Source organism: Malurus melanocephalus, unplaced genomic scaffold (assembly GCF_030028575.1).
Source record: "Malurus melanocephalus ecotype Western Australia unplaced genomic scaffold, MMel_1.1 scaffold_75, whole genome shotgun sequence".
Lineage (NCBI taxonomy): Eukaryota > Metazoa > Chordata > Aves > Passeriformes > Maluridae > Malurus > Malurus melanocephalus.
This window is the reverse complement of record NW_026623307.1, coordinates 2,313,223-2,326,233: the sequence shown is the minus strand read 5'-3', so window position 1 is coordinate 2,326,233 and position 13,011 is coordinate 2,313,223. Positions and strand designations below refer to the sequence as shown.

At 46.6% G+C, this 13,011-nt stretch overlaps 2 protein-coding genes across 6 annotated transcripts in view; both read left to right on the top strand.

Moving 5' to 3' along the window:
- PSMD1 (proteasome 26S subunit, non-ATPase 1) overlaps nt 1-7,177 on the top strand; it is a 63,536-nt gene extending 56,359 nt beyond the window's left edge. Inside the window, exons 21-25 of the mRNA XM_057367183.1 lie at nt 436-528; nt 1,515-1,607; nt 3,791-3,937; nt 5,732-5,886; nt 6,710-7,177. Coding sequence (XP_057223166.1) covers nt 436-528; nt 1,515-1,607; nt 3,791-3,937; nt 5,732-5,878 — 480 coding nt within the window. The 3' untranslated portion in view covers nt 5,879-5,886; nt 6,710-7,177. The remainder of the gene's footprint in view (nt 1-435; nt 529-1,514; nt 1,608-3,790; nt 3,938-5,731; nt 5,887-6,709) is intronic.
- A 5,681-nt stretch (nt 7,178-12,858) lies between these two features.
- Nucleotides 12,859-13,011, top strand: part of ARMC9 (armadillo repeat containing 9) — a 59,436-nt gene continuing 59,283 nt past the window's right edge. For all 5 annotated transcript variants that reach the window (XM_057367180.1, XM_057367178.1, XM_057367177.1 and 2 more), the window contains exon 1: nt 12,859-12,923. The gene's annotated coding sequence lies outside the window, so the exon portion shown is untranslated. The remainder of the gene's footprint in view (nt 12,924-13,011) is intronic.

Genomic DNA, 13,011 nt, shown 5'->3' with positions numbered 1-13,011 from the left:
TACAGTCCTTTGGCAGGAAGGGAATGTCAGACAGAGCTTGGCTTGCCCTTGCGTGCACTGACAGAGCAGATCTTCACTTAGATCTTAAACCAATTCTGTGTTGACACACACAGACACAGCAACAACATCAAAACCACAAAAGCTTCGAAGCAATGAAAACAAAGCATGGTGTGAATAGGATGGAGTGTATGGAGAGGGCTAGGAGAGCTTGCCAGAGTCAAATTATAGAATAATTAAATAACATTGTTCTAGTTGAACTGCTGCCACTGATAACAGCTTCTCAGCTTCCGGAGAGGGAGAAGGGGAAGCTTGTACACTTTAGAGGATCTGTGTTTGTCTCTGCTGGAAGGAAAATGAAGCTAAAGTAATTATTCTGCTGTGRATTTTTCCCCTGCTTTCCTAATTTCTAACATTGTTTTAAACTCTTCGTCTTAGATGCCAAAAGTCCAGTAYAAGTCCAACTGTAAGCCGTCCACATTTGCCTACCCCCCACCTCTTGAGGTACCAAAGGAAAAGGAGAAAGAAAAGGTATTTGAGCTTGTTTTCTGTGTAAAGTCTAACCCCTTCTCCCTCCTAGTATAAACATTGACTTTGGTGGTACTACCAGAAAATCTAAAGAGCGAAGGAAAAATTGGCAGATGCTGTCGTCTCTGAAAGAGAATTCTAGGTGAATTTTCCTGCTGTGCCTGGGACTGTTGCTGATTGTGGCCTATGAGTGCTGTGCTACTGAATTGCTGCAACCTTGCAAAAGTATAGAATAAAACCCCTGCTTTCCATGCTCTACTGACTTGTATGTGCAGCGTGCAGCACAGCAGGGTCCTTGTCTCTGRCTTGGGCTCCAGTGCAACTGTTGAGAATATTAGATGGGACACTTCTCAAATRGTCCCATATGGAAGGAGCAGTGGGCCCATGCGCTAGGATAATAGCTGTCAGCTCCATGGATTGCAAAAAGGTGAGTGTGGCTCTGAGAATATCTTGGTATTGAAAAGGAGAAGATGAGGCCTGTGGGGTCACWAGTGGGACAATAGTGGAAGTAATTTGTCTCCTGGCACAGGATGGTAAAAGCTGTTGAGCAGAGCATGACAGCAGGCAGAGCAGCCCTTAGGGAGCAATTGCGGCAGTGAAGACCTCAGGCATRTCATGCTGATAAATGACATGGTGTGAAAACTGTAAAACATTTTACCAGAATTGAATGCTGGACAGGACAGATTCCCAAACCATGAAGGAATTCAGAAATTAACTCTGGTGAAAGGCAAAGCTCACTGCTCATAGCTRCTTTCTTTCCTTTGAATAGGATGTGAATTGGACAAATCTTTTCTCTTTAAACTTCCCTGRCCAAAAGTTAAAATGTGCCAAGAGCCCACATTTATTCTCACCAGCAAYATGACAAATACTGCTGCCCCCTGACCCTTTCAGCTGCTGCCATTTGTTCCCAAAAGACTCCAGCCTGGGGGGCTGAAGSTCAGTATATGGTGTTGGGTCACACTGAATACCTCATTTGTTGCCATATCCAGGTTTCCACTGCTGTGCTGTCCATCACTGCAAAAGCCAAGAAGAAAGAAAAGGAAAAGGAGAAAGAGAAGAAGGAAGAGGAAAAGATGGAAGTGGTGGGTTCACACATTGTAACTTAAATGTCTTCTTCCCCCCACCCTTATAAATGTGGAAGGTGTGTCATGAAAACTGGGACCCAGTTATCTCTGTCCTCTTGCCACTCTGTTCTGAGYAAAGCACTGACACACATTGCTGCAGACTCTGGGTAGCACCTTTACTCTGTGTATGTGTTTGTTAAAAGCAAGATACACTATTAATTTTGAATCTGTTATTTCTGAGAAATAAATCTTCCTCAGTGTTATTAAGTAACTGACTTCCTTAAAGGCAAAAGCTTGTTTTGACAAGTTTATGTGCCTTTAACTGCCTGAACCTTATCAGTATTATTTCATTACCTGCTGCTTTTAGACCCAGGGGAATTTTATCTCTTATCCATGTAATTTTCTTACTACTAAAGGTCTTAGTAGTTTCACATCCTTGGGACCTCTGACCTTTTAAAAAGAAGTCAGTATGATAGCAGTTGCTTGATCATATCTAACTCACCTTGACAGCACTGAAGAGTTTATACTTTCTGGTTTTGCACATGCTTAACCTCCTATTTTGAAACGTTCACCTTTGTGGCAGCAGTCTCTTATGTGCTTTGCCCATCTRTCATAATGCCAAACATATCCATACCCAGCTCAGAACCAGCTGAGGTTTGAGCACAGGTTCCATATGCTGCTCAATAGTTATGGTGATTGCTTTGGTCCTCTGATGATTTCTTTCATCTCATAGACCTGCCACTGAAGTTGTCATYGTCATCTGTGAATAATGAATAATACTGGAGCAAGCTGAGGAATGGAGAAATTWATTTTTGATGGTTGCTGTAATTTGAAAAGCATATGGCAGCTAAAATTCTCGCAGTACTGACAAAAGATCCTTTCTTTTGTGCCCTGCTCATAAATGCAAGTAAGATGCATAAGATCCAAGGTCTATGTGTAAAATAACCTTCCTAGACCTACATAGGTGTGGCCATGTTGCAGGCACTGAATGTCATGCAGCTGGCCCAGAAAATTAATAATCTCATGCAAGCAAGATAAAATATCTGGGTTTTGGTTTTCCTTTCCTTTGTCAAGTTTCCTTGTCATCAAACATTGCCTTTTCTTTGAATTGTTCTATTATTCTGCAGTTCTRTGTACTAAGAAAAATGTGCTGAACAGATGCATATTTCTTCTAAAATTGCTACAACCTACAGTTAAGTGCAGGCGTTGAGAGGGAGCAATATATTAGCAGGGGTTCACATGTTGTGTCTGTATGTGTGTCCAGATGTTTGAAAAGTTGCCTTGGCTGAATCAAGCAGAAAAACAAGGATAGTAAAAAGGGAGCTTGCTGCCACCTGCTGTGTTTGAGTGTTTTGCCATTGTCCTAATGTTTTAGAGGTGTCATTGCTTTCCTGTTTTTCTCTTATGCTTGTTATATGACTGGTAATCCAASGGATCTGCACAGCAACGAGCAGCTGCTGTGCCAGGGAAAGTCCTGTCTGCTGTTACAGGACGTGCCATGCATTTAGTGGTGTTCCTGATAGTTTCCTATTGGCTGTTCCCATCTTTTCTGCATTTTTTTTTGTTTGCTACTTAAATGTTCCTGAGCAAGAGGGAAAACATGATCCACCTTCTTAAGTATGTGAAGGATGCTGGTTTTTTTCCTTCTGCTTTTTGCCTCCAGCTGCTGAGTCATTGGTAAAGGAGGGATTCACTGCTATTCCCTAGGGAGTTGCTGACGTCAAATTGTTTTGGGTGAGCTGTTGTCACTACCAGTAGTGTGAAATGTCARTTACAGCTTTATAGCTGCAAAAATACAAGGCAGCTTTTGGCAATTTTCACATGCTCAGTGATGATATTAAAGAATCTTCAGTTGTGACAAAAACTGGTGAGTGAGTTTACAGAAAAGGTATGAGAAAGAGAAAGCAGAGGTTAAACTGTTCCACTGCCACCTCTYGCTGAACTTGCTTTCATCTGCAGTTGAGAGTGAGGCATTGCCTTGTTGAGAGCACTTAAATCCATGCTGGCATTTTCTGTGCCCGCTGATAGATAAGTATTAGCATGTTCCTCAGCAGAAGAATGGTTTCTCACCAACCAATGGTTCTCACTTTGGACTTGCTGCCTGACTGTACCTTACCCTGCTCTGTACCTTACCCTGCTCAGCTGTGAAAGGTTAGAGGTTACAGCTAAAATCRTGTTGATCTTCTCTTCTCCCGCCACAGGATGAGAATGAAAAAAAGGATGAAAAAGAAAAGAAAAAAGAGCCTGAACCCAACTTCCAGCTTTTGGACAACCCAGCCAGAGTCATGCCTGCTCAGCTCAAAGTTCTCACTATGACAGAGAGCTGCCGGTACCAGCCTTTCAAACCAGTAAGTGTCACCTTCCCAGTCTCTGTGCTTGGCAGAGCATTCCCAATGCTTGGGCTTGAGTGTGAGGGCCCAGAAGTTCTGTGTGTACATGAGAACTCACAGCTGGTGCAGCACTGGAATGTGTTGCAGAGATTTGCAGCTTTGCTGTTTTCTTATTTCCATTTTTAATGTCCCTCTCTCCAAATGATTACATACAGTTCTAGTTGGGGAAAGTCAGAGCTGCTACGGACCATTTCACCATGCTAATGCTGCTTTTTCTTTCTTCTTGTACATATGTCAAATGTGCAGCATGGAAACCAATCAGACRTGCTCATTGCTTTGAGAACATAAAGACCAAGCCATGATCTTTACAATAGGTTGCAAAGGGTTACTGTCCAAGCAGTGAAATACATTAGGACTTTTCTGGAGTGGGATTTATACCTAAATGGAGGGGTTTTTTTCTTTGAGCATACGTCTAGTGAGTCAAATCTGCCTTAGAAAAGTGCCTTCAGCTCCTGTTAACATAGAGAATAGAGAATATGTGATTGTCAGATGGAAAATGAAGAAGGTCTTTTAGAACTAAGACCAAGGGGTAACTAACTCCTCTGTGGGATGCTCAGACATATTGCCAAGCTGATAAGCTCTCTCCTGAACTGTAAATCTCCTGAGTCAAAGTCTTCTGYCCTCTACTTTTGTTCCAGGAATAACACCCATGATTTACCGCATTTCCAGGATTATGCATGGGAAAATGGTGTTCAGGAGTAGTAATATCTTTTTCCAGGAAAAAATAGTAATGTTTTTAATAAATGGATTTCSTGGAATTCCATCAGCACATTGGAATTCTCGGTGCACTGTTCCCTTTTGAAACATCTCCTTTAGCAAAGCTGTGGAGGGGTTTTTYAGTTTCTACTCTTTAAAAAGAAGTGACCCAACTGTAGTTTGGATTGGGAAGATCTGCTGTGTGTTCCAGTAAGYGTCTGCTCACTGAAATGTGGACATACATGGCTGTTTGCCTTAGTTTCAAAAGAAGTTGAGTCCTTGGTGGAGGAGTTCAGTTTCCTGCCTTAAAGCCCCATAAATAGGCTTTGAAGAGAACAGAACAGTGCAGTTTTTGCTCGGATTAGGGTGTGTAACCAGGGAGCATCTTGGAACGGAGCCGTTCTGGACCTTTGCTCTGCTTTGAGGAATGCCAGAGTAAAAGATCTCTTTGAAATGCTGTTTATAACCTGAAATCCTGCTGTGGCCAAAGCCCTGATTCCAGCCAGGCGTGACACAGCACTGCCTCTTTGCGCCTTGTGTTTCACTCCCGGAGGTGCTTCAGCCTGCCAAGATGTTTGGTTGTGATCTTTGTAATTWATTCCACTTTGTTTTTGTGAGGTTCTGCTAATGGGATTCCTCGCTCAGTGGAAGCTGGTGATCAGATTAGTCTCTTTTTCAGAGAATCTCCTGGGAGAAAGCTACACAGAGAGGCTTCACTAAGCATTGTAAACCTGAAAAGATGAGCCTTATAAAGCAATTACAGTTCAATTAGTTTTCATGTGGAAAGCCCCAGACTGGGACTGGCGTAAAGCTGTGAATCCAGATGTCACTTTTTATTGAACTGAGACTAGATAGCGGAAATATGCAAGGTAGCCTGGATAGGCTCTGCCTGTTCTATGTCCTTACCAAACAGAGATCCAGGTGTCTCATGCTTTGCTCTCTGAAACTCATTCCTGCTGAGGAGTCTCACATGGCTCTCATAGACTCTCTGTCACAAACACTCCACTGTGAGGCAGAGGCAAGCAGCTCTAAATGTTCATTGCACTTGTTTTGCAGCTTTCTATCGGAGGCATCATCATCCTGAAGGACACCAGTGAGGATATGGAGGAGCTGGTTGAACCCGTGGCAGCTCACGGTCCGAAGATCGAGGAAGAGGAGCAAGAACCTGAACCACCAGAGCCCTTTGAATACATTGATGATTAAGACCTGAGGTACAGTGTAGTGTGCAGAGTCACCTCTATTAATCCCAGTGAGGAAAAAGCCACTTTGTACAAACTGAAGCAGTTACCACTACACAGCACTCTTGGTTTAGCTCTTTCAACAGCTTCAGTGTCAGATTCAGAAAAACGCTCTTTGCTAATTTTAAGAGTTTGGCAGCTTACGAGAAGTTCTCAGATCCACTCCTCTGCATCAGMCCTGACCCTGGATCTAGATCTGGTCTCTAAGCTGGCAGGCTTCACAGCTCTTGAGTAGAGCCTGGCTGGGCAGARAGCAGTGCAGGGGTCATGGGGGCTAGTCAGCTCCTGAAAGATGGTCCCAGAGGGCCAACTAGTTTACATAACCAAGCTGTTATCTACTTGACCTTAGGGTGCAAGTATTTGTCAAAAGAGAACTACTGCTCTGCTTTCTGGAGTAGTCTTGTCTTCCCAGCAGTTCTTAGCAGAATTTAAAGACATTCCAGTCATGGGCCCTGTGGTGCTCTCTGAGCCCTATAYAACGATACTGGTAGATCTGTTCCAGGCAATAAATGGTGCAGTTCTCAGGTTCTTTGGTTAAAGTGCCTGAATGGATGTGCAAGTTTCTCACTGAGAGGCAGAAATCCAGTTGCTTTATTTCCAAATATGGGCTGGCATGTCTCAGGGCTCCCACAAGCAAAGATTATGCACTTGAATTGGTGGATGGCAGGAAAACAAACTCCTTGCTRAAAACTATAAATGTTGCGTCAGTGACAGGCTCGGGTGAGTGTGTGGAGCCAACTACAAGAAGCCTTAGTTAAATACATTTGATTTTCTGATTTCTCTCTCTCTCCTCCAGGGTCATGTCATCTAAAGAAGACACTATGCTTGATATCAGAAAGACAGACATGAAGACCTTCCTAYTGAGATCTGATGTTCAGTGCATGCTGCCCCAATCTGTGCTGAGCTAAAGCTGATAGTCCGTGTTTTATGGCTGAAAAACAGATATATGCTATTTAGTGTACTCTTTCACAAAACCTTGTTTTCAAATAAATATATTAAAAACTCTTGACAGAAAACTCGATGCTTAAAAAGAAAGGAAGCCTAGCAACTTTCACTCTCCCCAAATGTTAAAAAAGGGCTCTGGGTGCTAATGACGGAGAAATAGGGACATGTTTCTCCTTGTTTCACAGAAACCCTTTTTGTGTGTGCTTTCACTGCTTTCACCAAATGTGAGCAAAATTGCTGATACGAGCAGGCAGCTGGTTACATTTCAGGCCTAGATGGGGTGGACTCAGACATGTAAGTTGTCACACTGATGTGCATCATTAGCTAAGGGGGAGTTTAAGTGGGACTTTTGGCTGCGCTTTTCATATTGTAACAGATTTTTCAGGGTAACCAAAATATACCTGATGCTTGCTGCAGATTCTCAGTGAGGCTGTAAGTCTGTATATGCAGAGCAGTTCCCACTGAGCCACTGGGTACTGCCTGGGGCACCATGGAGGCGTCCTGATTCTTGTGCTAAATGATCCTCTTGTGCCTCTAAGATCTCTCCTGCCTCTGGCAGTGRTGTTTCCCCAGAGCTCCCTTAGCACAAGCAAATGTAAAAACCTCAGTCCCAAACTGATTTCAGAGCTGCTACTCTGGGGCCATGAGGTAAGGTTATTCACAGGCAGACAGAGTTATAGAGATTTTGGTGGCTGTGGAAGAAAAACGCCATGTGTGCCAGGCTGGGGACACCAGGAGGGAATGAGCCTGTCCTCACTTCCCCATCTCTGTYACCCATTGTGTTTTTTCTCCACTCTGTTAGCACATGTGCGAAGTGTGGCTTAGGGTTGAGAACACTCAGAAAAGCATCCAGTGTTCTGCCTTTCTCCCCAGCTGCTGTTTWTTCCTCCTTGGATGGGAGCATGCTGGTGTGTGGCTCAGTGAGACACATGTAACTCATGCTGTTTTCTCTCAGGACACTGCTCAAAAGATTCCAGACAGGACTAAAATGCTCATACAGGGTGCTTTTGAGAGCTTGTGTTCCTAATCTCTATGTAATTCTTCTGTTTACTAATCAGGCTCCTGAAGGTGCTSCTCTTGACCACTTGAGGTGTCACGGTGCTTGAATGAGGTGCTGAGCTTTGCTCAATTGCCAGGATGCCCCTTGGAAAATTTGGAAATGACCAACCTGTGAGTGTCAAAAACATGTGAAGAGACTTATATAGCCCTAASAGGGTTCCAGTAAAGCTCTAGGAATGTTGTGGAGATAGAACAGGAAACCTCCAGAAAGATTAGAAAAACATCAAGGGAGTGGCCAGGAAATGTCCAGAAATCTTCTGGAAAGGTGCTAGAAAACTTCTGAGAAGGCTCTGGAAAGCTGTGGGATCCTGCCCCCATGCTAAGGTRTCTTACCAGTTTCCCTCAGGCAGATGAGGCCAATAACTGCAGGACTGGCTTTGTGCTTCAAATAATGTCATTTAGCCTTAGTGACTCATTAGTGCTGATTTCTGAGGAAGTGCTGCTCTCCTGGGCTTGTCTGGGGATGCTGCACAGGGAGCCACCCTGATTGTTTGCCAGGGRCTAATTGACCTAATACTCCTGTCTTTGCCAGAGGGAGAGGCCGGGGTGACAGGAAGTGTGCTTCTGTCCCTCCTGACTAATGGGTTTCATCTCAATTAACCCTGGTGAGAATTAAATCACTTCTAAGCATGCTGGTCTGACAGATCAAAGAGTCCCTCCAGGAGGCCCTGGACATTGCCTTAGCCTCCCCTTTACATGCTTTAATTTGGGTGCAAGCCCCCTGCTTGGCACCGTTCTGGGGACTGAAGTGGTGATGGAGATGTTGGAGGTAAAGCTCCCAAGGCGAGGGGTTTTCAGGGAGGGGGCTGACAGCCCTACAGCCCCCAGCACTGCTGTTCCTCCCCTGCAGGCACTCAATGGTCTCATTCTGTCACCTCTCCCCATCACAGCAGTGTGACCCTCCCTATCTCTCYCCTCCCTTCCAGGGCCAGGCAAAGCTCTTCCTCCTCGCCTTTAAATGCAAAGGATGGGCACCGCTGATAATGATKATGATGTTGGTCATTTATCTCCTGCATCCTGGCAGCTGGAGCACCCTCCACCCTCACCCCTGCCAGATGCCAGCCTGCCCCAGGCTCTTCCCTTGCTCTTGGTGTTGGTGATGGATTGGGTTTTCAGCCCAGCTCTGGGGCCACTTTGACCCTGCAGCAGTGGCAGGATGGGAGAGTTGGYAATCATGGACGTTTTGGGACTGTGCAAGGCTTGTGGTGTTTGCTTGTAACCTCTGGTGGCACTAATGGGCCTGAAGGCCTTCACCCAAGGGTGCTGATCTTTCCCCAGGGTGTTTTCATGTGGAAGCAAGAATTTTTGCTCCCTCAGTGAAAGTAACTGGTTGGGCAGACCTGGTTTAATGTGTTTCTCCAGCACTTGTGGGATTAGTCTGGCCCATACTCTGTGTCTCAGGAGTAGATGCTGTCCCACCCTCTGGAATTTGCTTGTCTTGGCCTCTGAAATCTTGTTCTGTGTGGGCAAATGGCAGCAGCCCAGGTCCAGAATYTCATTTCGAGGTCCGTACTCCAGTTCCTGGCATTGGCTGTGCAGCTAAAGCTCTGGGTTTTGCTCAGAACAAATACTTGTGCAGGTGCTCAGGTGAGCCATGAGTGTTACCCACATATCCCAATGAGGTTGAGGCAGATCCTGTTTCTGCCCAAGCCCTTCAGAGATCAGTTTATCAGAGATCCTTGAGACCATAATCCCAGACATCCCAACCCTGTGCACTCAGTTTGATGGACCCTGCTGCCTGACAGGRTTTGGTTAAACAATGTGTATTTTTGTGTTTGCAGAGCATGASCAGAAAATGGGCACTGGAGGGTCTGCACTGTAAGGGTCCAGGTGAGGCAGGTCCTGGGGAGCAGGGCAGKGTGCTTGGGGGACACCCTTGGGCTTGCTGCCCACTGCCTTGGCTAAGGGKAAGGACAGGGGTTTGGTGGCAACAGCATCCCTGGCCAAGGGTATAAATAGCTGCTCTGGTGACCCGGGGAAGAATGGCTGCACAGGCAAGGTTAATTGTCRGCAGGAATTATGGGGACATTGTTCCTCCCAAGATAACCTGCAAGGGATGAAGCATGGAGCAAATTTTTCCCCTTCAGAGTGAAGGAAAAAGGACCTGAAATATTGGTGCAGTGCCTTTGTTCTCAGTTTTAGGGTGGTTCTCCCATTTCATTGTTTTCCATTCCATGTCAATGAGAACCAAGATGGATTAACTTTTTGTTTCCCCACCATGCCCTCCCAGAGGAGGAACTGAGATAGCTCCTGCAGGGCTGGGCAAATTCTCTGTTTACTTTAACTTCACATCATCTTTTTATTTTTAGCTTAAGCATAAAATCTGGGGTTCAGAGATGGACAAGAAGTAGCTGAAAATAATTTGCTGGAAACATCTGCATTGGACAGCAGAGTTTATGGGCTCCTTCGCAGATGAAACCTACTGCTTGCTCCTCTTGAAGGCCTGGAGGTTTTGCAATTTGTCCCGAGTGGTTGGGTAGGTGGCCATTGGCCTGTGTTGGTGGCAGCAACAAAGCTGTGCTGGTGTGATGAGGGCAGTAAGTCTTGCTATTTCTCCTGAGGATGAATCTCTCTATCCTGTTGTTTCCATGCACCCAGTTCCCAGACTCTTTTCTCAGTATTCTTTTTTTTTTTTTTAAATGGAGCATCTCTAGCTCTTCCTTTCTCTCATCCCTCTGCCATTTCTGGCTGGAATTCTTTGCTGTTATGCAAACCAGCCCTCTCACACATGGGTATTTGCCTTGGTTGGGAGTTTAATGATCCATGCGTCAGGTGAGCACATGCCAGAAAGTCCAGCTGGGGCCCCTTTTGGGCCCAGGGCACTGAGCTGATGTCAATCCACACAGAGGCACCCTCAGCCTCAAAAAAAAACAGTCCATCTCTCCCCTAGATGTCAGCTCTTTCTTGTAGGGAATCTCTGAAGGGTGATCTCTTTTGGAAAGGCACCATGAGCTGTTTTGTTGGGATGAAGGAACAGAGGAAGTGCTGGAGGACTCCCTTGTTCTGCACCAGGGTGGTGGCAGCAGCAAGAAGGTTTTGCAGAGGTTGGAGAAAGCAGCATCTCCTTTCCAGGGAGGCACTTGAGACACATGGGGCAGCTGACATGGTAGGGGAATTGGCTGAGCCCTGAATGCTTCTGTCCTCATCTGCAAAGTCMTGCAGGGACAAGAATGCTCTGGTTCCTTCAGCACTGGACTGCAAGTGCCTGGGAGATTGCCTCACTGTTTTGCAGTGGAGCTGAAAGGAGTTTTTTTGGGACCCACCAGTCCCTTCTCCTTCCCTGCTCAGCACTGAGCAGGCCAAGAGGTTTCTGGATCTCAAGGAGAGCTGAGTTCACCCTGCACCTCCTTTATGAATCCCAAGGCACAAAATCAAAGTCCTGCTGTGCCTCTCCTGGTCAGGTCTTTGACAGGAAATTACTGAAGTGGGGGGATATAAATAGCCTGGCACAGGCTCATTGAATCTCCTGGGGAGAGGCAGACGAGCTGAAACCTGAGGCAAACAAGCAGCCAAACAAGCCCCATCCTAGGCAGACAAAGCAGCTTTTTGGCAGCCTGATGCTGGGSAGAGCAGAGAGGTTTTGCAATTCCATTGCCTTGGTTTTCCGTGCAGAGGGCCCTGGGGAAGCATTGCTGTGTAATTCAGTATGTCAGCAGCATCTCAGCTGCCTCAGCACAGGACACTGGCCCAAGCAAACTCCTCTGTCCCCTGGCCAGTCCCAGTAGGAGCCAGTCTGTGCTCCAACCTAACCAACAATAACGTGTCATCACCTAAAATCTCAAATAACTTATTTATTTATYGCCCAAAAGCTTCTTCAAAGTATTTATTGAAAATCCAAACCAAAACCTATTTTGGCAACTAAGAGCTGAAGCTTGACATAGAAAATAACAGGATGTTTAAGCTCTGAAAAATGTTCCTCTCTTCCCTGCTTGCTTGTTTTTCATGCAACCACTTGGAAAGGCTACTGCAAGAAATTTCCTGCAAAATATTCCAGTTGGATACAGAGAAAAGCCTTCTCTTTTCAAATTACGCAGCAGGTTATGATCCAGTCTGGGATCTGCAGCTGGCAGAGCCAGTGGCCCAGCCCAGGAATGCTCAGCCCCTGGCAGTGATGGCGGTGACATCTGCCCCAAGGAAACCTAAACTGTGGAGCTGGGGTGATGTCCCCGGTGATGGTGAATGTCCTCCCTTAGATACACCGACAGTGGAGTTCTGCTTTTCAGGTTTGAGGCACAAACTTTGCATCTTCCTGACCTTAGACCAGGTGATGGCCAATAGGTGGATGCTCCCTCCTTGGGCAGCACGTCCCTGAAAAATTGTCCCTCCCCAAGCATCCCAGGAGCATGACACAAGGCACAGTAGCCTTGCCTGCTCACTGGAGGAGAAATTCTGCAAGAATGTGAGGAGAAAAAGAACAAAAAAAATACCATCAAGCAAAGCTCACATCCCACACAGCTCTTATTAGCACTGTTAATTGAAAAAGGGATGAAGACTGGATAAGCGGCTTGGCCAATCCTCCCGTGAGGCTTTTATCAGGTAAGGATTTGTCGGACACGTGTGTTCCTGGCGTGGCTCRTCCCGGCCGTGTCAGGGCTGGGGCTCCGCCTCTTCCCGCCGGGTTCGGTCCCAGCAAAGCTCCGCCCTCGCTCCCCGACATCTCTTTCAAACAATCGGGGACGCTTCAAACGAAACTTCCGAGTGAGAAGGCTTTTGGCCGGCCCAAGAGCCTTTGTGAAGGCAGTTCGTCATTTAAACACCTGAACTGACCCCAAACCCTCCCGGAGCCGCCTGAGGGCTCGGACCCGACGCGGGGCTCTACAGCTCCGCCCGCCGCCCGACAGGGGGCGCTGTCCGCCCCACAGCCGGACACGCTCCCGCCACGTGACGCGCGGCCCCGGGCGGCGATTGGCTGAGAACGGTCACGTGCGCGGGAGGCGGTGCGGCGCGGGGGAGAGGCCGCGGTTGCCGGGGCGACACCGGAGGCGGCTGAGGGGAGATCGGGACAGGTGGGAATGGGGAACAGAGGGGATTGGGACAGGTGGGAATGGGGAACAGAGGGGATTGGGACAGGTGGGAATGGGGAACAGAGGGGAT